Source organism: Brassica napus, chromosome C3, assembly GCF_020379485.1.
Source record: "Brassica napus cultivar Da-Ae chromosome C3, Da-Ae, whole genome shotgun sequence".
In the NCBI taxonomy this organism is placed as follows: Eukaryota; Viridiplantae; Streptophyta; class Magnoliopsida; order Brassicales; family Brassicaceae; genus Brassica; species Brassica napus.
The window spans coordinates 58,171,855-58,198,022 of NC_063446.1; the positions used below are offsets into that span (position 1 = coordinate 58,171,855).

Consider the following 26,168-nt stretch of genomic DNA (forward strand, 5'->3'; position numbering starts at 1 on the left):
TCTCTGAAAAAAGAACCCCGCTTCAGCAGCGGACAGTTCTTCCCATTCCTTTAGTGCTTGGAACTCAGCAGATGCGTTTGACGTTGAGGGGGCAGAAAGCATAGCTGCTTGTGCCTGGGTAAGCTTCTCATGGGCTTCTACCGTTTTCTTCTCAATACCCGAGTAGTTGAGCCGGCTGAAGTCTTTAATGCATTTCTTTAGCAGTTTAAGCTTCCTGGAGAGTCTAAACATAGCTGAGCCGTTGACATTGAATGAGTACCAGTTCATACAAATCATTTCTTTAAACCCTGGAGAGTTGATAAGGAAGTTGAAGAATCTGAATGGCTTCTTAGCTCTAACTCGGCTCGGGTCCAAGGAGATAGAGATGACAGCATGATCAGAGAATGCAGGGCTACCGAAAAATGCAACCGAGGACGGAAATTGAAAGTACCAGTCATCGTTCACAAGACATCTGTCCAGCTTTTTGGCAATAGGTGAGTTCTTCTGTTTGTTCCACCATGTAAAAGAAGTGCCTCTGAAGTTAAGGTCACCTACATTCGCTCATTCGCTTCTTTAGCAACTTTTAAAAACTTAACACAAGAAGGTGAAACAAACAAACTGCTACTGGATTGTTTATCTTGATCTTTGGAATAGAATGATGTGGAATGCTTTATTCCATTAATCCTATCAATTCCACACACAAAAATCGATAAATACAAAGATGAATGATTCCAAAATAAATTTGGTTATGAATGAATGGAAGAAATTCCATTCCATTTTTTTTCTTCTGTATTTCATTTCTATCATTCTATTTATTTTTATTTTATCAATTTCTTATTGGTTTACCCGTTACAGCAAAAATTGTATTCTAGTGTGCTAAACATTTGAACGTTCCAAGTATACACCTTACGAACTATAATACATATATAGGTCTGGACACGGATCGGATATTCGGGTATTTGAAGATATTTGTGATTTGCTTCGTATGTCACGGATATCTAATTTTTTTATTTGCTTTACTTCGGAAAAATACGGATATTCGGAAAAACGGATATCCGAAAAATAAATAGATATTTGCGGATATTTACGAATACTTACGGATATCTCATATGTTTTCATTACTACAAATAATCTTAAAAATTTGATACAAATTTATTTTGTAATATAATTTTTTGCATCATATATATGATAAAAATTAAAAGAAGTAGTGAATCTACATATTTTGTAAATTTTTTGAACTTAGTTAACAATTATAATAACACAAAACTTAAGAAAAAAATTATAATTGTCATAAATGTGTTCTCTTCTTTTTATGTAATACTTTTATATAAGTAATAATGTGAATATAATTTATCAAATCATATATTAGAATAATAATTATATAATTGTATACATTAAAAACTTTAAATATAATCAAGATATAAATGTATTTATATATTGACGGATCAGATCGGATATCCGCTTCCCAAAATTTTAATATTTGTGATTTGCTTCGATTTTAACGGATATTGATTTTTAGTATTTGCTTTGCTTCGAAAGTTTACGGATATCCAGAATTTTCGGATCGAATCGAAATGAATAACGAATCGAATCAAATCTAACGGATAAAATGCTCAGCCCTATACATATATATAGTGGTGGGTATTGAAATCATTTTTAGTTCTGAATAGAAATATTTTAAAAATAAAATAAAAATACTGTATCAAACAAAAATTGAATGTATTATATATTCTTTCATCATTATTACATTTGTACCATACTTAACTAATTTGCTAAAGATAGCAAACTATATACTGTAGTTATTTACGAATTAATCTCCAACTAAATTTCTATCTTATTTAAACAGAATATCATTATATGAGAAAACATTACATTTACATATTATCTTATGGAAATGTTATTGATTCTTCAATTATGACTATAGCTTTTATTAATAAATGTTTGATCATAACTTACAAATTAAACTATTTTAATATAATGCACCATTACACATGAAATTATTCTACCGCTAATTGATATTTTTAACTTATATATATATTTCATATTTTACGATAACAAAATCTAATATATTTTTCATTCTTATTGTTTAGAAAACTAATTAAATTCATATGTTTAGTAAAACAACTATCAAAAATATTTATTTAGTTTTATTTTAAAGAATTATGTAATAATTACAATATCAAATAGGTAAAATACCATTTTCAACAATCTTTTTTATTTAAAATTTAACAGCTAAGTATTATAATAAATTAGAAAATCCAACAAATTAAGTGTATTATATTTTTAAAATCTAACAATTTTAATTTAACCAAAATGAATATTTTTATCACCCAAAAAATCCAAACAGAATGCAAATATAAATAATAATGAAAATTAAATATTTTATTTTTTATTAAATTACCTTTTGTAGAAAAATAATCGTGCATTTGTATAATGAATTTGAAAATCTAGTTAGCCATTAAAGTATTTAGAAGATGATTATGAGATTATCAACAAAAAAAATATAAAACTAGAAAGAAGAAACTACTTATACAAAATTTAAAACAATATAAATCTCAATGATTCGTGTGATAATTTGTCACATCATCATCAGATTCAATAGCCGAAGTCTGAAAGTTTTTGTTTGTTTGAAACAAAAACAAAAATATTTTTAAACAATATGAGTAGTTTAGTTTATAACCTTTTTTTTGCTAACGTAGTTTATAACTTAAGACTCCCTTTGGTTATTTGACGACAAAAATTGCTATGTGGTAAGTTTTAGTTTTGTCTTCCGTTTTTTTTTTGAAAAAAGTTTTCTCTTCCGTTGAATTGAGTTTTAAACCTTATGTAATGTAATTTGCATCCACTCCAATACAGTTGAACGATAAAGGTCATATCGGCTAGGTGATCTATATACAGAGCCGGCTTTAACTACAAGCATATAAGGTATTTGTTTCTAGTTTTCACTATTTTATATATAATAAAGTATCTTCTTAGTTGCAGCCTTAATTCGGTTTTTCTAATTGATTCTGAGTTCTGGCTGAGTCTAGCCAAAAACCGGATTTGAGATAAACCGATAAAACTGGTCAAATTCATGAGAACTTTTATTGTGATCGAGGCTATGAAATGATATGATAAGCTAATGAGAGGAATGAAAAGCAAGAATGCTTATTGGTCTGATTAGATGCTCGATAAGATTTCATATGATAAAGAAAACAAAAAAGTGTCTACCACATTCGACGCTTTAGAATTATTTTAAGTTTCTTTTAGGCTGTTATCCATTTCAAGAACAGGATTGGTCCAACTTGATGACATATATACAGTATATAAGAAATCCAAATGATTTATCTAGTCATGATCTACGTATTTTTAACCTTTATTATACAGTAATATGTTAAAATACACAATATAATTCGAAGTAATTGTCGGACTAGAATGCCATCGGTCGTGGAAATCATACAGACGAGTTTTGGAACATAATTAGTGAGTAGCTGCACCTGAGGAGGAGCACAGTAGTATTCTAGAAATCAATCACCAATAAAGCCAATGAAGAAGAACGACCATACTTAATAGGGTAGGGTATACGGTTGATAGTAAAGTGCGTGCAATTCAATGAAACGGGTTTCTTGATGGGCCTGTACAATTTAATGGGTTTTGTTACAATTGGTTTGACAAAGGTAAATCTATAGTGTAGAGTTTAAAATTAAGATAAATTAGTCATTTTGTTTAAAAGATAAATCCCGTAATGATTCTAATTATAGTTTACAAATCAATCAGGAACCTCTGACACCAAGAAAAAGATAGAATGAGAAATTTTTCGAAACATCGTAAATAATAAATAGAAGTGTAGTATACATAATAGGCCTGATTCATTTAAAAATAATGGGAGCAACTACAAATATAGAAGTTTGCCGAAGCAGATGGTTATAATCCAAAAATTAGAATTTTTATAATATAAATGTTATGTTACAAAATATATTTATGGCTGGTTCATTATTAAATATACTAATGTTAATAATAAATTAAGATTATAAATTAAATATTTGTTAATATAAAAATTTAAGTATTATGATAAAATGTAAAAATCATTAATTTAATAATCCATAATTGATGATGAAATAATCAAACAATTAATAAAATAAGAATATGAGCTCCATTGAACCTATCCACCTTTGGAAAATCAACCAATGAAAAACTTTCTTTTTGCCACGTCACAGGTGTGTCGGAGTAAGAAGATTTTTGTGTTCTTGTAATTGTTCTATACTATGAGCTCTTCTACTGTTGTGTAATGAGGCCCAAACGTAGTTAGGTTTCTCCTCTTTTTCGATGTCTAAGCTCCATAGAAGAATCTCGTGTCTTTTCAGATATATCCATCTCCGAATCTACGAATCTGTAACAGCTTTATTTATCCTTCATCTGATACATTAATCTTACCATTAACTATGTTTGAACCACTCCCCTCACTCTCTCCCATAAATCTAAGGTAACCGACTGAAGCTCTGACTATAAATGTGTTCTTTGCCAATCGTTGCCTCTCCCACTTTTTCATTAAAAATGTATTCGGTTTTCATTTAAGCTGAAGCTTTGTTTTTTTTTGTTTCAGATTCAGTGCTCCGAGATATTACCAGATGATTCCATCAGAGACAGATCATAATCGGTATCTGTTTTTGACTGATTTCCCAGAAGTTTTAGCCTTCGCCACTGATCACCGGAGGTCTGTTTTTTTGGGTAAAATGTTCTCTCCCTGTTTTCAGTTTTTCTTACCATTTGATGAACACTATGAATACTGAATAGAGAATGAACTATTTATATTAATAGTTTTTTTTGAGGGATCAAATATTAATAGTGTTTTATTTCTATTTTTCTTATGGCATGGTGTTTTTTTGACCTGGCAGATATATCTGAGGAGGCTAATGTTATTGCTATGAACCTTAACAAGAAAAGTGAAGTACATTCTGTCTCGGGTTAGTGGTCTACAAGAATAAGGTAAACATCTTTGCGCCAGTTTACATTGTAAAACAACTGTTTAAGGTACCTTACTCCAAAGCAGGTTTCCATCGCAGTTCAGCATATTGGACAGACTCTTCTCTTGAACCATGGGTGCGTCACCATGGGTGCGTCTTTACTTATTCCATTCCTTAAGCCATGTAATTTCCTATGGAATATCCTTAATCTTACATTGTGTGATGCAGACCTGACGTTGAACAGATTCTATAGATAACTGCATCAATATAGTTAGTCTTCCTTGCTTAGCATAAACGTAACTTTTCTTTCAGTATGATTTTTTTCTTCATGCGTAGAAAACGTAACTAATCATTTCAAAATATTTGATGGTGTATTTTTCAATTTTGCTTTCCTAGCTTTCATGTGACCTTTGTTTTTTTTTCTTTGCAGGAAGAGCACGACTGCTGCAATTAATGTGAGGATGTTTGTCACGCATATAGAAAGAAACGTTGGGGTGTTACAAATCCAGATTTGATTGACCAAGTGAGGTACTGATAAAAAAGGTTTCTCGCCTTATTGGATTAAAATTTCATTTATAGTTTTGTAAAGCAATCAATTTTTAAAATATATAGATTGTCTTCATATATATAATCCATTACTGTTAAATATCTTATGTAATTCAAATTTATCTTAACACCCCCTAGCTGATCACCGAGCTAACGGTTATCATCATCACTTGATTGCTTCTGATCAAGGTGCATCTGTTGACATTGTGCCATCTCTAACATCTCACAAATGAATCAGTACCCTTACAAAAACATGGAATAATCATCTCCCCTTTTTCGAGTGTGGTTCTAATATTTCTAGGCTCATGCGATCTTCATGAATGATATGAACGAGTTTGTGATTGATACGATGGTATGTTCTTCCCTCTATGTTAGTAATATATATACTAGCTCCAAGGTCTAATTTAATTTTGTTCATTGATATAGACATATTGAACATGCGCATGAGATCACTATCTAAGTCTGAAAGTGGAGGTGACAAAACATGGCGATGGAGTCGTTGCAAATTGCACAGGACATGGAGTACAATACTGTTGATTTCTTCATGAAGCTTCTCCAGCCCTGAGAATGCCGAATGTTTTTCTTGGTTGTGGTTGGTGCCTGGAGGGACCGGCACCAAAGCGATATTCAGGTTGTGATTTTACAAGGTGATCTACCCTGGAAAATATCATACCATGTCATTTTATTAAAACATCACAAAGTTTTATCTGCTGCCTTTTTGTTTGTGTTTGTTTTTGACCATCACCTTATATGCATGAGCACTTCACATATCGATGATATTTAATTAGCTATGTAGAGATCTTTACTCTTTTGGTGATATTAAATCCTTTAATTATTTATTTACCAAAAACCTCTTTATTCGAACTGAAATGAACTAAAAGGTCATCTACTCAGTCCTTCATGGAAGCTATTTATAAGCATCAAACCATTTAATTAGAAATAAAACAGAGACAACTTTAATGGCTCCGGAGAAGTGTCCAATATAAACACAGATTCCATTCTACTAAGAAGCTATAAAATAAGGAAGAAACCTATTAAATATAAATCGAGGAATGCTTTGAGGAATTTAAGTAACAAAAAACAAAGGTAATTTTTCAAAATGATGAAAGCTTTGAGAGCTATTTCCTTCACTAAATCATTACGAAGCACTTCTATATCCAGGAAGTTCATGTCTTGAGATGAGCGCAGATTCGACATTTAACATTTTCTGAATGAAACAAAAAAAATCCATTCACAATATGAACCCTACAAAAAGAATAAAATCTTATCAAAAGAGAAAATATATAATTGCTTTTGAAATTAGAAAAACTAATCCAATTATATATAAAAATTATGTTTCATCTCATTCATGAGTAATACACTTAGGTTTAGTATAAAACTTAATTAAAAATATATTCAGTATAATTTAAATTTATTTATGAATAATAGGTCGACAAGATTTCAAAATATTTTAAATTGTTTGGCCTTCAGGAGATCTATTGAAAAATGAACGTATATCAAAATACAATATTGATGGTCAAATGTGTAATAATGAGGCTGTAAATATCAAGCTAAGCTTGACCATTTCAATAGAAAACCAAACATTTAATATTCTACAGCCAAACAAAATATTGATCAAATTAAATCAAAATTTAAATTTGTTAATATGTTTTAATTAATCAAATTAGTTTAGAAGCAAAAATTTAAAAATATATCCACCACATATATAAATTAATAAATAATAAACATTAAATCAATGTAGTAAAAATGTATATTAGGATATCTTATAGAAAATCTAAGTCAAAGTTAAGAAAATATTCATGCAAAAATATTAATAAAAGTTTATAGATAACGATTTTAGGATAATAAATAAACATGATCATTTAATTTTAGAATCATTTAGGTTAATTTGTACCGACTTAAGCTCTAATAGTCTTAAAATATTTAGCTCAAAAAGCATATATTACTATTTTGTTTATATAGATTGGTCCCGGTGTGTTTTAGGGTTAAGTGGATTTTGGTTTGGACTTTAGTCCTAATTAAAATCTTAAAAAAGATTAAAATTATTATAAGAATTTTTAGTAAAATATGTTAATAGCTTTATCCGATTAACACTTAAAAAATCCGAGAAGATAAAACATCTTAGATTAGCTAGAAAATGTGATTTAGTATTTAGTTAATGAAAGTTTTGAATAAAAACATTGTTAGAAACACACTCATAATCACTGATAGAATACATTCAGATATACCACAATACAAACATAAAATTTTAATTACACAATTAAGAAAATATATTAAAATATTACACATAATCTCATGCAAATGCAAGAAGATGACGTAGTTCCATTTAAAAATATAAGTGAAATGAATAATAAAAATAAAATAGTACAATATCATAAAATATAGTTGATAACAAATAAAAATTCAAACACATAAGAATTATAAGAAAGTTCAGATGTTAACAACATAAATATAATCTTCAAAGAAAAGTTAACCTTAGAAAACAAATATTTATATATTAAATTTAATGGTTTTTCAAATGTTTTATAAAACTAAAATATGTTTAATATAAATTGATTTTGTTGTAAATTGATCCGCCCGCAACCCCTAGTAATTATAAAAGGCTATAGAACCCTACGCGGCTACGCTAGAATCCATAAAGATGAGATTATATTAATAAATAAATGACTCCATTGCTAATCATCTAGTTCACTACTATCACTAGGGGTATTGCCTCCGTGCAAGCGTGGGGTTGTGGAAAAAGTTCTTGTTTCATCTGAATATTTGTTAGGGTTATTGTAGCTGTAAATTTTGCGTTTTGGGTTGATCATTGTTTTTCAAGTTTTTTATTATTAAAGAATTAGAGTTGTGATGAGGAACTGTGTATGCACTGTTTTCCACTCACAAAAGACTAAACTGTGTTAGTAATGTGATTGATATAGTTCGTGGTGTTGCTTACTGTGTCACTGAGACTTATTGTTTGTTTGTCTTTTTAATTTGTTCGTTGTACTGTTGAGATTACATAAATTATATTAAGGTTATTGAGAGTACATTTTGTTTCTGGATATTTTTCTCCAATTTAATTGTGTAAATTGTGTGTATTAAGTAATAATATTTTTTGTTCTTATTATGTTGGTTATATGTTTTTATTTTATTTTTAAACTTGTTGTTTTTACCGGACCTTTAAAACAAATACATGAAGACTTGTAGAAATAAGTACAAAATGAGTGACAATTAGTATTTGAGCCTTAATGGGTTCTAAACGAATATATGTATTTCGCATAATAAGACAATAGTATTGGTCTGTTGACATTGAGCATGTAAGTTATTTTCATAAGACAAGAGGAGTGAGTAGATGAAGATGTTGTTGCCGCCTTTGTGTATGTTGGGATTGTCTCTTGTATCTCCTGGTGTGGCTGTGTTTGTTTCTCTTTTATTTCATGGGTAATATGTAAACAAAAATCATTGTTAGTTGTATTTATCAGAGTTTGTAACTTACTCTGCTTTTTTTGTTTAGGTATTTTCGTTGATCTTGGTTGTCGTCTTCGTTTTTTTGTAAGCAACTGCGAAAGTAAGTTTATAAATTGTTAAATAGTTGGCCGTGTATTTTATATTTGTTTAGCTGGTTCAATGTATGTGTCGTTGAGTTTTAGTTGAGTTGATTGGTTTGGTATATTTGTTTTGAAGTTTATTTGTAAGATTAGACAAAAAGAGATGTGTTCATTAATGATTGTCTTTTTGGTATTCTAGTTTTTGGTGTTTTGATTGTTTGGGTTATTGTGGTTTTTTTAAGTTGTAAAGTAAAGATTTGTGTTAAATTAGATTGATAAGTAAGAGAGATAAATAGATAAATTAAATATTTTTGATTATTAATGTTAGCACAATATATACAGTAATATAAAGGGAATTATGTGTTGATTGTTTCTTACGGATCAATGAGGAGACAAATAACGACTCGAGTTGTTTCTTTGGTGAGGTCAGAGCCCTGGACAGAACGGATTTGCCCAACCACATCTGCGAGTTTAAATATCAGTTATGATACCGAAACATAATATAAACCCAGATGCAATATGATAATATACCTGGAGTTCTAGGTTTGTGTTCGCAATCACTTGGAGATTCTCGAACAGTCTAATCTTGACTGGAAATTGATCTCAAGAGCACCCGTGATGACTTCATCAATAATGGTTAGTGAGATGAAACAAATGAGGAATGGATGATCATTTATCTTGTACATGCTTGAGCACCTAGCAACCTCAAAACGATCAACTTTCACAATAGAATATGCTTTCAAAGATGGCATGTAATGATTAGCACGTCCAACGGGAGTAAACCCATGAGTCACAGAATCTGCAAATAATATTATTCAACAAAGAATCATGAAATCAATTAAATCAATTATGTTAAATAAGTGTGATAGATCGAATATTAACTTACCTTTTCATCAAGGAAGAGAACCGTGATTCCCACAAACTCCCTGTCTTTCTTGGAGTTCAGGGAATCCCAGAAGCGGAGGAAGCCAGAGGCTATGCTCTGACTACTACGACCAAGACGGAGAGACTCGAAGGTTGAGTGACGGACGCCGGTTTGAGGAACTGGAGAGGCAGAGAGAAACATTTTCTCGAAGATGGTTAAAGCTAAGAGGAATCAATGAGCTTTGTGGAGATGCATATTGGGTTCATCAAAGATGAGAATCATATATATATGGTTTACAGAGGGGCTACAAATCAGGAACATTTATGATCAAGCGATTTAAGATGGGGACATGAAGAGTTCACCGGTGAAAAAAATAGATTACGAACAGACACACGACGCAACTCTGTAACTCAGACTTGTTTGAGACAATGATGAAAAAAAACTCAAACTCATGTTATACGACAACATTTTACAATATGGGAAAACTATAATTGTTTCAAACTTGAGCTTCTTTTCATATAACATGATGAATCCCATTTAAAAATGAAACTCATAATACACTTGTAGGACCGACCTTCAGATGAAGCAGAAAAAGCGAGGGCTTCCGATCTTCATAAATATATATTAGGTTCATCCATCAATGTACAAAGTATCATTTAGCTTAGTGGTATAAATGTTGGTGTTTATATCTCAATAACCCGGATTCAAACCATGAGCTTGACACTTTTTCACACTTTTTATAAGTGGGGTCCACAAAACGCTGACGTGGCGCGCTGAAAAGTGAGAAAAAACTCAACTATTATAATATAGATTCATTCGTATACGTTTTTTTCAATACTAGTTATACTTATTCGAACTAAACCTTGATTCAGAAAATCAGATTGATAAATACGTAATCATCATAAAACATAGTAAGAAACAATTTTGAACACTTGGTCAAGTTTGTCCATTTTTATACTTTTTACTCTTTAAAAATATTTGACTGTAAAATTAGATGGTGGCAACCTGTTTTTTTTGTATATGATTTAATTATCGGAAAAATGAAAAGTAAATGGTGGTAACTGTATTTATGGAGGGAATGGTAGACTCTCTCTCGCTTCTCCCTCTGAGAAGTTTTGAGAGTTAGAGAGTCGCGGTGGTTCCATTCTCGAGTAGTGAATATCGACTCTGGTACACGGTGGTTCCCTTGACGGTGTGTAGCCGGCTTTGCTTCTGGTGGTTCGCGCTCCCTTTGGCGGAACTGATGCGCCCTTTAGTAGCGCACCGGACAAAACAGACATGCATGGCTTGATCATGGAAAGCAGTAATGATATATGTTTATTGTTTGACTCATATCTTCTAAACCACGACTCCTATACGCATAAAATCACTTGGAGAATGTGCTCAACTCAATTATGGAGCTCCTCGAAGAAGAATCAGATCAAACGGAGTTCAGATGTGGGAGTTATGAAATTTGCAACTCAGGTGATCTTCAGTTCTCGCGAATTTGTGCCGTACGGATCGTCCAGCTCACGTCTTGATCCTTACCACCATGGACCAGAACGACCAGAATGAACCTGGACAGTAGTCGAACGGTCTCCTTGACCTGTTCACCTCAAACTCAGCAACTTTGACTCATTTATTATTTTCTAGTCAAATTTCTCATTTCCTAGATGTGTGATTCCCACAAATAATTATGTATTTCTTTGACCACATCTAGTATTAATATGTAAACTCTTTTATGAATAAAATCAGTCTAAGTTTGAGTTTATTTTGTTTCTTCTTTTCTCTGAGTGAGAGAGAGAGAGAGAGAGAGAGAGAGAGAGAGAGAGAGAGAGAGAGAGAGAGAGAGTTTTTTAGCTAGTTCATTGGTTTGAACCAGCTTGTTGATTTGGTGGTCAGCCAATTCATCTTTGTGTGTTGTTTGGTGGTTAGCCAACACATTCATTCTTTCTTTGGTGGTTAGCCTTAGATCGTGGGTATATCAAGATCCATTCCGCATCTCTTGACGATCTTTTCAATCCATCTCAGTTCCAGAAGTGCCGTTTGCCTTCTCAGATCATATCCAACACCCAGCTAAAGTGATCCTTCAATCTAGGACGTATCAAGTGGTATCAGAGCCACTTTGGCTGGTTTGTTTTCTTTCATCTTTCATCTTCTCATCTCTCCACGTTTTTCTTTTCTTATTTCTTGGATCCGGGCTGTTCCTTTACTCCCTTGTGATCGCCTATTATAAAAAAAAATCAATAAAAAAAAAGTTTTGGCTTGAATCACTTCTGAAGAGAAATCCAGGGGGAGTGGTGGAAGAGAAACCCTGCTGGCTGAAGAGAAACCCAGCCTTAGGACAGTTAAGGCGGATCCATATCAAAAATCTCTTCATCTTTCTTTCTCTTTTCTTTTTGCCACAAAAGTTTGTTTTGGGTTTTGGTTGCTGAATTTTGACTGTCTATCATCTTTTGAACCAGTGGAAAGAACTATGAGTGATCACCTAAAAATCGTGAGCTAAACACTTTGAGAGTGTGAGGATTTTTATTTGCTAACTCTTTTGTTAAGTGTTTTCAGGATGTTTGGACTTCTCAAGAAATCAAAACCACAACAAGACGTTTACTTTCCTTTTAAAACCGTGTTAGAAAAAGAGCAAATGATTTTTGGAAATAAGAAACAGTTTGCTTCTAATGGGTTTGATTTTGTGTAGAAACAAAGAAACCAAAGGAAGAGACAAAACAAGTTCGATGATGATGAGAAGTGGGTCAGAAGTGGTGATCGTCCCTTCACCTAAGCCAAGAGAAGCAACTGTGATGTGCTTGATCAGAACGAGCTTCAGACTTATGCCAGTTTGGAGAAGATGTTGCATAAGGCAATTTTTGCTATTCAGCAACTCAAGAAGAAGGGAAACACCAACACTTCTTCTGCACCAAAACAGCAATATAAGTTTTCTTCTCTTTCAAATTCCGATTTGAAAACTAATGTGTTTTCTTTTGATAAAAGCAAATCTGTGAAACCCACAAGCAAAGCTCATTCTACCAGATGCTTCAAATGTCATAAGGTCGGTCATTATGCTAACAAGTGCCAAAACCAGAAACCGTTGGTGACTTTGGGGAATGAGAACGTTGAAACCGAGCCAGAAAAGGAAGAATTTTCAGACCCATTGCCAATTTTCGATGACTACACACATGAGCCAATGGCAGGTCTGAAATCTTGAGAACATAAGAACGTATTTACTTCTCAATCTGAATGAATTCCTGATGAATCTTGCTTGCAATTAACCGTTTTACAACCAGAGAATCCAAGTAGTTTTGAATTAATTTCTCAGTTTGAAAAGGATTCTGAAAACGTTTTGAATAAGGGTGAATTTTCTGGTCCTTTGAATGCTCTTGATATTGGTGCATATGACCTTGGTCTTGGAAGATTTGTGTCAATGCAGGAAGGGCCAGATGAAGAACAAAACTGTGGTAATCAAGCAAACCAAGAAAGCTCTTCTTCCATTCAAAAACCGGACCAAACTCAAGGTGAGCAATGTTCTGATTATGATTCCTTTGCTTATAACCCTTTTCTTTTCAATGTTCCAGATTTGAGGACAAAGATTTTTGAAGAGGGAGAGAATGATGCGCCCTTGAGTAGCGCACCGGGCAAAACAGACATGCATGGCTTGATCATGTAAAGCAGTAATGATATATGTTCATTGTTTGACTCATATATTCTAAACCACGACTCCTCTACGCATGAAATCACTTGGAGAATGTGCTCAACTCAATTATGGAGCTCCTCGAAGAAGAATCAGATCAAACGGAGTTCAGATGTGGGAGTTATGCAATTTGCAAATCATGTGATATTCAGTTCTCGCGAATTTGTGCCGTACGGATCGTCCAGCCCACGTCTTGATCCTAACCACCATGGACCAGAACGACCAGAATGAACCTGGACAGTAGTCGAAGGGTCTCCTTGACCAGTCCACCTCAAACTCAGCAACTTTGACTCATTTATTATTTTCTAGTCAAATTTCTCATTTCCTAGATGTGTGATTCTCACAAATAATTATGTATTTCTTTGACCACATCTAGTATACATATGTAAATTTTTTTATGAATAAAATCAGTCTAAGTTTGAGTTTATTTTGTTTCTTCTTTTCTCTGAGTGAGAGAGAGAGAGAGTTCTTTAGCTGGTTCATTGGTTTGAACCAGCTTGTTGATTTGGTGGTCAGCCAATTCATTTTTGTGTGTTGTTTGGTGGTTAGCCAACACATTCATTCTTTCTTTGGTGGTTAGCCTTAGATCGTGGATATATCAAGAGCCATTCCGCATCTCTTGACGATCCTTTCAATCCATCTCAGTTCCAGAAGTGTCATTTGCCTTCTCGGATCATATCCAACACCCAGCTAAAGTGATCCTTCAATCTAGGACGTATCAGGAACTATCCGGCGTTCGTATCCGACGATCTGCATCCATGGCCGGCTTTGACTATGGAATCATCACCTTCTCCTCTGGTGAAGGCGGCCGGTTTTGACTCCAACTTCGACCTTTCTTCAGGGTGTTGTCATCTTTACTTTTGATTTCCTGATGTGGGAAGGTTATGTTACTCTTAGTTGGTGTTTGAAGCTTGCGGATGAGATCTCGATAGGTCGATTGACGCTCTCCGCAAGGTGGTGTGATTTGTTCTTAGTGGTGAAGGAGTTGGTTGATGGATGAGATCTCGATTCAATCGATTGATGCTCTCCATGGGATGAAACTCATGCGTGGAAGGAGTAAGACTTGAAGATGGGGGTGCGGTGTTAGTGATCTTGTTCCTGGTGGAGCCCGGTGATGGTCGTTTAGCTCCGGTGTCGACTCTGGTCGGCGAGAAGGATGGTGGTGCCTCAAACACGCGTCGATCTGTTTCTTTGTGCAGTGCACACGTCTTCAACACGTGTCGAGACGTTCTCGAGCGTCGCGTAGGCTACGCGTGGTTTTGTGGATGGATGTGGGCCTATTGTTGGGCTTTAGTCCGGTAGTAAATATCGTTTGGGTTTTATGTATGTCTTGAATGCCTCTTTGGTTTGGGCTTGTACTTTTATAAACTTTTAAATAAAATAATAGTTGGCAAAAAAAAAAAGTAACTGTATTTATGATCCGTGACTGAGTGCAGAGACAAATTATACTATTTGTCGTAATTAATAATGACAAAAATACAACTTAACAATAATCATGAATTGACTAAGTCAACTCCCTAGCCTCCCCAGTACCGCATAGAGACGTCAAACAGGTTTACCCATCCCGTTCCGTCCCGTACCGCGGTGGGTTAGTCGTCGAGCGGGTTACAGCGGGTCTGTCCCGCGCGGGCTGCAGTCTTCAAAATGCCGGCTCAAACCCGTACCGCATAATATATAGGCCGTCCCGCGGGACGCATCCTTATCAAACCACCTGTTACAGCTTCTTTCATGAATGTTCAAGTAGAAAAGTTGTGTAAGAGAGTTGAAGAGAGCTCATTAAGCTTCACTAAAGCCTTATCAAAATAAATGCCACAAAGTTCCATTTGTGCTTGCGTTCTTGAGTTAAAAGTCTTCTTTTGTTATCAGCATAAACTTTTGTTGAGTTTGAATCTGATTGAGTTGTTGTCTTTGTAATAATTTGGCTCAAGTGTTGTATGTCTTCATCAAACCATCTCTCTGTTTAATTATTTGGATTGAAAAAAAATTCGTGAATCACTTTGCCAAATTATACAAGTGACGTGATATACAACTAACTTTTCTCCTAAACAACACCATTGTAACCAAATTTAATTTAAAAAAAAACACCACTTCACAGGTACTGAAAACAAAACCAATCAACTTTTTTTTTTGTGCACCAACTTTTTTTAATCAAATCACCATGTTTGGTACATAAGCGTTTAAAGCCTGCTTGGCTAAAAGATCAAGAGAAAAAACAGAGTTCCTAGGAACCCAATGAAAAGAAACCGAGGTAAAGGCCTCTGCTAATGTCCTAATATCTGAGAGGATTCCATGCAAATTGGAGAAGTCTGAACCCTCGATAATTTCCGCCACCAATGTCTTCGAGTCTAATTCAAAAGAAATATCAATTTAAACAAGAAATATCACATTGTAATAAAGCAATTCATAGTTGTGTGTAATAAAAAGAGAAAACCAAATCCAAACACCACCAGGGCTCGAATCGTCATCGCTGGAGCTGGAGTCGTCCTCGCCGGAGCCGTCATCGCCGGAGCTCGAATTATTATCACCGGAGTTCGAACCATCATCGCCAGAACTTCTTATGTTTTCTGGAGGAAAAGTCACAAGAATCGTTTTCTTCTCACTCTCTTTCTCGTTTTTTCTAGGTAAAATAAGAAATGAAGAAAAAAAATGCAGATCCATGTAATCCCACATGATCTGCTTCGTCCCATCCCGCAAAAGATCCAGTCCCGCAAAGACCCGTCCCGCGAGGTCCGCAAATTTACGGGCCTAGAAAACCTCGTCCCAATACCGTACCGCGACAGTCCTTTACGGACCAGGCCCGTGGTCCAGATCCATGATTCTCATCTCTAGTACCGCACGTTCGTGTCTGTCCACTCATTGACCACTCAACCTTTTTCTCTCTGCTATCTTATGCCTTAATCTGTCACATTCCTTTGTGCTAACTAGGCTTGGGCACAGATCGTATATCCGAGTTTTTGAAGGTATTTGTGATTTACTTCGTACGCCACAGATATCTAATTTTTTTATTTGCTTGGCTTCGGAAAAATGCGGATATTCGGAAAAACGGATATCCGGAAAATAAATAGATATTTTCGGTTATTTATGAATACTTATAGATATCTCATATGTTTTGATTAATGCAAATAATCTTAAAATTTTGATACAAATTTGTTTTGTAAAATATTTTTTGCAGATATATAAGATAAAAATTAAAAGAAATAGTGAATCTACATATTTTATAAAACTTTTAAACTTAGTTAACAATTATAATAAGACAAAACTTAAGAACAAAATTATAATTGTCATAAATTTATTCATTTCCTTTTATGTAATATTTTTATATAAGTAATAATGTGAATAGAATTTTTCAAATCATATATTAGAATAACAATTATATAATTTTATACATTTAAAACTTTAAATATAATCAAGATATACATGTATTTATATATTACCGGATCGGATCAGATATCCGCTTCCCAAAATTTTAATATTTGTGATTTGCTTCGATTTTAACGGATATTGATTTTTAGTATTTGCTTTGCTTCAAAGATTTACGGATATCCAGAATTTTTGAATCGAATCGAAACGAATAACGAATCGAATCAAATTTAACGGATAAAATACCCAGCCCTAGTGCTAACTTACTTTCAACATCATCTCTTTGTTAACCTACGCCTTTATTATCATTACCTTATTATTTTCCAAATCATTTCAAAGGCGTAGTTATTACTTCAATGCACAAAGATTGATAAATTTATTTTTTCTCTAAAAAGTAGTTGTAAAAATATAATTTTAAAGTCATTCAACTAATTACATAAATGACTATAATATCTAATTGGCTACACAATTTCCAATAAAATTAAAAATAACATAAAAATATCAAAACATCATCTATTATGAAACAACAAAAATCTTCTAAAACATTATCTATTATGAAACGGATGGTGTATTTCTCATGCCAACTTGCTAATGTATTTTTTTGGTTGTCCCTATCACAAAATGCCAATGACATCACACTTTTTCCTCCGTAAAACATAACTTTCAGTTTATTTATGTAAATACACATATTAATTTCAAAGTTCTTTCTTCCAGCAAAGTCAACTAATTTTACATTAGAATTTAACAAATTTGAAGTATATTTATTTTGTCAACCAAATTTAGAAATTACAACCAGGTTGTCTATATAAATCACAAACAAAATCGTGAAAGAGAAACGTTGACAACAACAAAAAAAAAAAAAGTAATTAAACGTTTATCAATTTATCAGACGAAAACAAAAATACGGTTTATTTTGTTGTCTTTGCATAATACACATGGCAACTGAATTTATGTTAAAATAAGTCGTCGGTGGGCCTGGCTCAACAGTCGGAACACAGAAAAGGAAGAAGCTGGTGCATTAAACCGCCATCGTTTAAGACCGAATCCAATTATCTATATTAGGGGTGGGTGTTCGGGTACCCATTCGGGTTCGGTACGGGTTTATTCGGGTTTCGGGTTTCGGATTTTCGGGGTTAAAGATTTCAGTTCCATTCAGGTATTTCTAAATTTCGGTTCGGGTTCGGTTCGAATATTTGCGGGTTCGGTTCGGGTTCGGATAACCTATTTAAATGATTTTTAAAATTTTAAAATTCAATATATTGTTTAAATTTCTCAAAATCTGTAAATAAAATACTACATCACATATAAATTTGAATAACATATGTCAGAATACCTAAATTTAACATATAAATTGGTTTGGTTTGAATATTTTGATAGAGAATCAATAGATATTTCAACTATTTTTGGTGTTTTGAATATATTTTAGTTATTTTAGACATTTATTTTTGGATATTTGTATATATTTTCAAGTATTTTAGACAACTTAAAAATATCTTATATATTTTGAATGTTTTAATATACATTAAATCTAAAAATAATTAATATATTTAGATATATAAATCTATTTCGGATACATTCGGGTACCTGAAATACTTCGGTTCTGGTCGGATTCAGTTTCGGTTCTCTGGATACCAAAATTTTGAACCCATTCGGATATTTAATCAATTTCGATTTGGATTCACTACTATTTTTTGGATCGGGTTCGGTTCGGTTCGTCAGGTTTTTTTGCCCCGCCCTAATCTATATAATGTACAAAGATATACGTATGCTTTTGTTTGAAAGAAAAAGCACATAAACACAAACACATGCTCTTCGTTGTAGCTTCCTTGGGTTAAAACTTTTCTCCTGCTTTAGAAGTCAAAGCTCCAAAAAAAGAAAAAAGTAACCGAGGTCAGTCCTTCGTTCGATGCTTGATTATCTCTTTTTTTTTGTTTTCCAGATCTGTACGTTTTAGATTTGTTCTATGCGTTCAGAAGTGTTCTATTCCTGAAAATTGACTTACTCTGATTATGATATTCTATAATTTTTTATAGTATGGATTTGAAAATCGATTAAAAGTGTGGAGTTGCAAAGATCTTTTCATTTTTGGCCTTTGATAAGTTAAAAAGAAATTGAACATGATTGCTTCTAGTTTGTTTTGTTCGATCCGAATGTTAGAGCAATAGAGTAATTAGGTTTTGTGTTAGGAGAATCTGTCGAAATTATATGATCTTGCTAATAGAAAAACAAAATATTTCACGCCTTCGTTATTTGCGGTGACACAAAAACGTTTATGAATATGCAAAATACTAGAAAAGAAAAGACTAAAAAGTAAAACAGTAGAACCAAGTCACCAACTATTATAAAAGCTGAAGAAATTGGTGCATAATATCATATAATTTAATGCTAAATAACGGTTTAAGTGGTAATTTTTGCTTTCAGCAGAAATGGAGAATCTACCTCCTGGTTATCGTCCCAATGTTGGTGTTTGTCTAATCAATTCTGATAATCTGGTAACATTTCAACCATCTAATTCAGCTCTCTAGTTGAAATACTGTTTTACCACTTGTAAATACTAGTAGGTACTGAGTTTATCACTTCATCACAAGAGTTCTCAAACGAAAAAAATATGAATATTATATTATAAATTAATTATGTAATTAAACTATAATTAGAAAAAATAAAAGCAAGCACTTAATAATGATTAATGAATGGCGATTGTCGAAATTGGTTTCCTCCAAAGTTCTTTTTAAGAACTCCATCTCATACTCTCTTATTTTTTCAATCTTTTTATTTTTTTATTGGTAAGATAATTTCTAAGAACTCTTAAATGGAGTTGCTCTTATGACCAATGATTACTGATTCACAGGTATTTGTGGCTTCAAGATTGAATGTTCCTGGAGCATGGCAGATGCCACAGGTGTGTTTACGCATATTACTGATGTTCATTGTTCAACACCACTCTAGTGGAAATAGATGGTCAAGAAAAATTGCTGAATAAATCTCGAGAAGATGTTTCTATATCAACTTAACACCAGTTTCGAACTGTTTTCTCTTTGTATTAACAATGATCTTGAAACCTTCAATGATACAAGTTTATAAAGTTAACTAAACTGGGAATGTTACAGGGGGGCATTGAGGATGGAGAGGATCCACAGTCAGCAGCCATGAGAGAGTTACAAGAAGAAACTGGGGTAGTTTCAGCTGCAACCATCGCTGAGGTCTCTCTACTCATTTTACTAAAGAGAATACATATATTTATGAATCAGAGCATTTACCATATGATTCTTGATGCGTTCTTCAATGTCAGGTTCCAAATTGGTTGACATATGATTTCCCACCGACAGTAAAAGCAAAGGTTAACCGTCTGTGGGGCGGTGAATGGTATGGTCAGGCGCAGAAATGGTGAGTCTTCAATACCATCTAGTTATGGCCAGTGTGTTTACAAAGAAGGGAGAATGAATGGCTCAGTGTTTCTGAAAACGCTAATGAATCCACACAGGTTTCTAGTGAGACTGATGAACGATGAGGACGAAAGAGAGATCAATCTAGCGAACAATGAAGCAGATTCAGAGTTTTCAGAGTGGAAATGGGCGAAACCGGAAGAAGTGAGAGAGCAAGCAGTTGATTACAAAAGGCCAACATACGAACAAGTCATCAAGTCTTTTGGTTCTTACTTGAACGATACAGGAAGAGCTGCTAAGTGTAAATCATCTAAGTGGTGAAAACTTCAAATCAATGTTTATCTTTTCCTTTTCTTTTTGTGCTCATTTTTGTAAATTGGTCATTGGTAGTTTAGTACTAGAAGGTCTTGGTTTAAATGTGGGGTTATATTGTAATAAAGTCTTTGTTTGGATTCAAACATGAATGAGTTGTATGTGTTTATTAACGTAAGTGTCAAGAAAAGAACATTTATAACAGAATGCGTTGTGTGTGTGTTCATAGCAAAAGGTAATGAAAATTCAAAGGATAAAAATAAAAATGTGTGAGATAGATTAACAAAGGAAACATTATGAGTTTCAAAGCCATATTCCAAACACACAACAAAAGGGGCAACAAACGTTAACAAAACCCAAACAACTTAGACAAATTCTTACGAACTAATTAAGCTCAAGAGAAGGTAAATAAAGAGGTAAATGGTAAATAATGGCTCACCGGATAAAACTATGAATTTCACTGGCAAAGCTGCTCAACAGCGGTCACGATCTGAGCCGGTTGAACAACGGTCCACTCCTCCAGTGTACCAGCGTACGGTGTAGGAACGTCCTGAGAAGACAAACACATCACCGGAGCATCTAAATAGTCATGAAAGTTCTCATTAATGGCAGCAGTAAGACTAGCCCCAATCCCACCGGTTCTCATGCATTCCTCCACTATCAAAACCCTGTGCGTTTTCTTAACCGAGTTCCCAATCGTGTAAAGATCAAACGGTTTCAGCGACCTGATGTCGATAACCTCAGGGTCATACCCTTTGTTCACCAAAGTTTTAGCTGCCTGCATCACATGGTACCTCATCCGCGAGTAAGTGAGGATGGTGATGTGCTCTCCAGGTCTGACCATCTCAGCTTCTTCAAGATTACAAATGTACTCTTCGTCCGGTATCTTCTCCTTGAGATTGTAAAGCAGAACGTGCTCAAACAGAATCACAGGGTTCTCGCTTCTGATCGCGGCTTTCATCAGCCCTTTGGCGTTGTAAGGAGTCGAGCAAGCAACCATCTGGATCCCAGGAATGGACTGGAAGTAAGATTCTAGCCGCTGCGAATGCTCAGCGCCGAGCTGGCGTCCCACTCCACCGGGACCACGGATGACAACCGGGATTGTGAACTGGCCACCAGATGTGTAGTGAAGCATTCCACAGTTGTTGGAGATTTGGTTGAAGGCCAGGAGGAGGAAACCCATGTTCATACCTTCGATGACAGGTCTTAGACCAGTCATGGCAGCTCCAATTCCCATACCGGTGAATGCATTTTCACAAATAGGAGTGTCGAGAACCCTGAGGTCGCCAAATTTATCAGCAAGGCCTTTGGTTACTTTGTAGGAGCCACCGTAATGGCCAACGTCTTCACCCATAACACATACACGTGGATCTCTGTCCATCTCTTCTTCCAGACCTTCCTGAAGAGCCTCGAAAAGCAGTAGTTCATGTCTGAAGGTTCATAAGATATAAGAATTGGTTATACTCTGATGTGTCGTGAATGAAAATGAATCAACATTACATGGTTAGAATATGAGCACTGAAACAATCAACTTAAGAGGTACAGGAGTAAATGTATTAATAGTAACAATAGATGTCAAAAAAAATGCATAGGCGAAAACCAATGGCTTATAGTGAAAATGGAAACAAATAACGGAAACAGTAAGGGTAGCATAATTGATGAATAATTAAATGGAAAGCCACATGAATTGTATTTTGCATACAATCAATTGCAGTATATATGCAAGAAGTCACCAAAGATGTTCTCTTCAAAACTTGTTCATTTGATATTCCATGACAGAAGAGCTAAAACTTTCATGGGATGTATGACACATTAGCAAGTAACTAAATGGTTTGATGTAAAGATCTTCAATCAACATAATCATCTTCTAGCATGATAACCACAAACAGAGACATCAACGAGATGCAACACATTCAGCTTTTGCAATCATTATCTATTATTTACTTCAAAAACCAACGTAGCAAGAGTGAAAAAGCTACCTACTTTGAATCCCAATCTATATTTTCAAACAAAGGCATTATTTGTATAACAAGAAATAACATGCAAGATCTAATCGGAGAGTATGTCTATCACCAGCTTATCTTCAGGAGCCTAATAGTGAAATAAATAAAAAACAATTTGCAAAGCATAAACTGTACACAAAAAACACATACCCAGTGCCAGTGGTGGCAGATGTCTCCGCCTTCGTCTACAAAACAAAAACGAACCGTGAATCATTGCAGATTCAAACATATGAACAATTAATCATAGAGAAAAGCATACATACCGCAACAGCAGCATTCGCAATCAATTTCTGAGAGTGACCAACTCTGAGGCTCTTACTCGCATCAGATCCAGCAGCAGCCACAATGCATCTCTTGCTGCTCCTCGCTGCTGTTGCATCAAACCAAAAAAAAAAAATATCAAAACAACGAAACTCCTAAGATCTCGCAAATGAGAATACAGATTTCAATTTCGAAATCAGGACCTGGGAGATTGGTGCGGGAAGGAGCAACGAGTTTCTTGGGATTAAAGGTCGACAAGGCCGTAGCAGCTCCAGCTCCAGCTCCTCCATGGATTCTCGCAGCCATTTTTTTTTTCCCAGGGAGAGTGACGAAGCGGAGAAATCGAAGGACTAGTGAGAATAGCTGTGAAATTGATTTCTTCTGTAAAAATAAATAAATATTTGTGTGTCTATTGTGCGATCAAATCCACAAGTTTGTTGTACATTGTTTTCTTCGCCATGCACCACTTCTAATCTCCTGTGGCCCCTATTTTGTGTGAAACCAGTATAAGTATGCCACGTGTTCATTTACGATTATAGTAGACACGTGTTTGTATCTAAATTGTGGAGTTTATATAACTCCATGAACAAGCTTGTAGAGGAGTTAGGACGGGTTCGCTTAACCACCCCGGACCAACCCAATTACATTTAACAATACTTTATGACCTTTCATTGGTTTTGGATGCGGGGATGGGCCTCAAATGTACCGGCCCAATGATATGTCAATGTCTTACTGCTTGACCAAGTGGGAAATTCTTCTGGATAGGTGTTCTTTTTGCACATGTTTTTCCCATTATACTTCCATGATGTTGCGTTGAGCTGTTACCAGAGCCGGACTTGAACCTACTGAGATGAAACATTGGAATGGGGCCTCCACTTCATGGGGCCCCCAATTTAAAAAAAAAAACTATATACATATAAATATATACTATATAAAACATAAAAATGTTAAAGATATTAAGTAAAGTTAGATTATGAGATAAAATTTATGATTATTTATTTTAAAAATAAGCTTTTACAAAATATAAAATATTTTTTTTTACTAAAAATTAGATAAAATTTTAATTTTGTATAGAGCTCCATAACGTTAGGTCCGGCTATGGCTGTTACCGTGGGGTAAGGTGATACCGTCTAGTGTCCGCATAGGATGGACGTGTGTAACAGTGAAAGAAGCATCCTCTGCTAGCATGGAAACCTAGCACTACCGTAAGTCGATTTTGTTTTTGAATTTGAGGCCTTAAACTGATTGAATATTTTTCTTTTCGGACCTTACGGCTTACGCTAAGCTAGTTGGACATTTTTTTCTTTTTGGATCTTATGCTGGTTGAACCTTTTCATTTCTTGACTCTATTTCTTTAAGATAGCTAGATGTCGTTTTCTTCATTCGAACTTTACGTCGGCTAGACCTTATTTCTTTATTCCGAACCTTACTTTTTGGTTGGTTTTAATAGGTATGAATTTATATTACCCAACAATTATATGCTTTTGTTGTTCTTGTCAATCCTGATTTCTGAATATATTTATGAGATTTGAAGGATCTATAATAGAGTTTCTCTGGATCCACTACAAGCTTAGACTATTTAATACTGAAATTTTTACTTTCTAAGACACTTTATGGCTTATGTATTAGGCACTTCCCAGTTGAGGAGCACTTTATGTGTGGTTATTGTCTTGCATACTCTCAATAATGACCACACTAAGGTAAAGCTAACCAAAGACACCTAACCATGATTATATTTTTATAATATTTTTTAACTCTTCAGGGTTTTGTCGGAAATTAGAAAACACACAAAAGCCACTTTTCACTTGCAGAAATCCCCAACCCTAATTTCTCGAAAAGCTTTCTATTTCTTATATCTCTCTGTATCGTTTCCGTCGTTCACACCGGATTCAAGAAAACACAATGACGAAAAGGAAGGCCAAGAAGAAACCCACGGCGACACCGGAACCGGATTCACCGCAAGACGCTTCAGGTCAGCATTTGTTCCTCCTCTTTTTCATTTCTACATCCAATAATTTTTCAAAATTATGAGAGGGTCTTTGCCACCAGATCTACGCCGGCGAAACCGTGTTTTATAATTTTGATTGTCCAAATTAGGAGACTAATTACTCGCCCTGCTCCAAATTTCAGGGTCTTTTCAACCAGATCTACGTCTTCCGCCACGATTATTTGCGACAGATCGATTCCCAACAAAGCGTCTTAACATCTACTCCTCACCGGAGATCCTCCCCTTCCTTCGTCATGTTCTTAGAGACACCAAGGAGTTCCAAATAATTCGAGAGTCTTGTTTCGGAAAGCTTTTCGACATACCAGCCCGTCAATGTCCAGTATCTGCTAAGCTAATTCACTCGTTTCTCACTCGCCAGCTTATCTGTCTACCCAAAAATACGCTTTGGTCTGTTTTTGGTGGGAACCCTCTCCGCTATGGTCTTCAAGAGTTTGGGACTGTGACTGGTCTGAATTGCGCCTCTTTCCCTGAAGGATATCACCCCGACACCGTAAAGCCAGTTGTTGCGGGGAAAGACGAAGTCTGGAAGAGACTGTTTGGGAAGAAGACGATGGTAACGATTGCCGAACTTTGTCTGATGCTTGAAGAGGATAAGAAGATGGATCATTGGAAGAAGATACGTATAGCTTTAATCATCATTGTCGACGGTGTTCTCATTGCTCACAAACAACAAGCACGTGCCACTCCTCGATATGTCAAGATGCTTAAAAACCTCAAAACTTTCTTTGCCTTTCCTTGGGGCAGAGAATCATTCATGAAGACCATCTCATGCATGAAACCACCCAAACCATCTTTCAAAAACGGCAACGATCCTGTTTCTTGGCTTGTTCGAAAGCTCAAACAAGACTCTTTCAGACTTCAAGGCTTCCCTTTGACACTTCAATTGGTGGCATTTCGCGCCATCCCCCAGCTGTTATCTTTCATTCCTGCTCAACCCGACCAGCGCACACTCATGGACTTAGAAGATGGTTATCTACCACAACACAAATCCATCGATTCTATCAGTATCCGCCGTGTTGAATTCTCCTCGGATGTAAGTCATCATGTTATTATATCTTACTGCCTTTACATTGAACATAAAATGTTTAATTAACTTATGCACGCTCCACTGTCTCAGCTTGCTGTCTCACCGATTATACCTATTGAAAGCCAACCGCAGTCTGGCTGGGGAGAGTGGCCCAACGACCCCAAGGATGACTGTGTAATATACATGGAATAATTGATAGCTGATCAGTTCACTTTCAACAAAGGGATGTGGCCTGTTGGTGTCACAACCGAGCCTTTGCTAAATAAGCCTAAAGCTCATGGTCATCG

The 26,168-nt window shown here is 34.7% G+C and overlaps 3 protein-coding genes across 5 annotated transcripts; 2 read left to right on the top strand and 1 right to left on the bottom strand.

Moving 5' to 3' along the window:
• The first annotated feature begins 18,646 nt into the window (after positions 1–18,646).
• LOC106375943 (nudix hydrolase 25-like) lies at positions 18,647–21,004 on the top strand. Of its 2 annotated transcripts, none has more exons than XM_013815968.3 (6): positions 18,647–18,777; positions 19,312–19,379; positions 19,736–19,786; positions 19,995–20,087; positions 20,177–20,271; positions 20,369–21,004. In XM_013815968.3, the coding sequence occupies exons 2-6, from the start codon at positions 19,314–19,316 to the stop codon at positions 20,589–20,591; spliced, it is 528 nt and encodes a 175-aa protein (XP_013671422.1). In that variant the 5' UTR covers positions 18,647–18,777; positions 19,312–19,313; the 3' UTR covers positions 20,592–21,004. The 2 variants fall into 2 exon arrangements, with proteins under 2 accessions (XP_013671422.1, XP_013671424.1); XM_013815970.3 differs by having other exon boundaries at positions 18,667–18,777; positions 19,309–19,379.
• Positions 20,837–23,294, bottom strand: LOC106375942 (pyruvate dehydrogenase E1 component subunit beta-2, chloroplastic). Of its 2 annotated transcripts, none has more exons than XM_013815966.3 (4): positions 23,050–23,294; positions 22,849–22,955; positions 22,736–22,770; positions 20,837–22,012 (listed from the first exon to the last, which is right to left on the bottom strand). In XM_013815966.3, exons 1-4 carry the CDS (start codon positions 23,150–23,152, stop codon positions 21,040–21,042), a joined length of 1,218 nt encoding a protein of 405 aa, XP_013671420.1. In that variant the 5' UTR covers positions 23,153–23,294; the 3' UTR covers positions 20,837–21,039. The 2 variants fall into 2 exon arrangements, with proteins under 2 accessions (XP_013671420.1, XP_013671421.1); XM_013815967.3 differs by having other exon boundaries at positions 22,849–22,952; positions 23,050–23,292.
• Positions 23,295–24,748: 1,454 nt separating this feature from the next.
• LOC106373121 lies at positions 24,749–26,073 on the top strand. The gene is made up of 3 exons (XM_013813339.1): positions 24,749–24,818; positions 24,977–25,887; positions 25,972–26,073. Exons 1-3 carry the CDS (start codon positions 24,749–24,751, stop codon positions 26,071–26,073), a joined length of 1,083 nt encoding a protein of 360 aa, XP_013668793.1.
• The last annotated feature ends 95 nt before the right edge of the window (positions 26,074–26,168 follow it).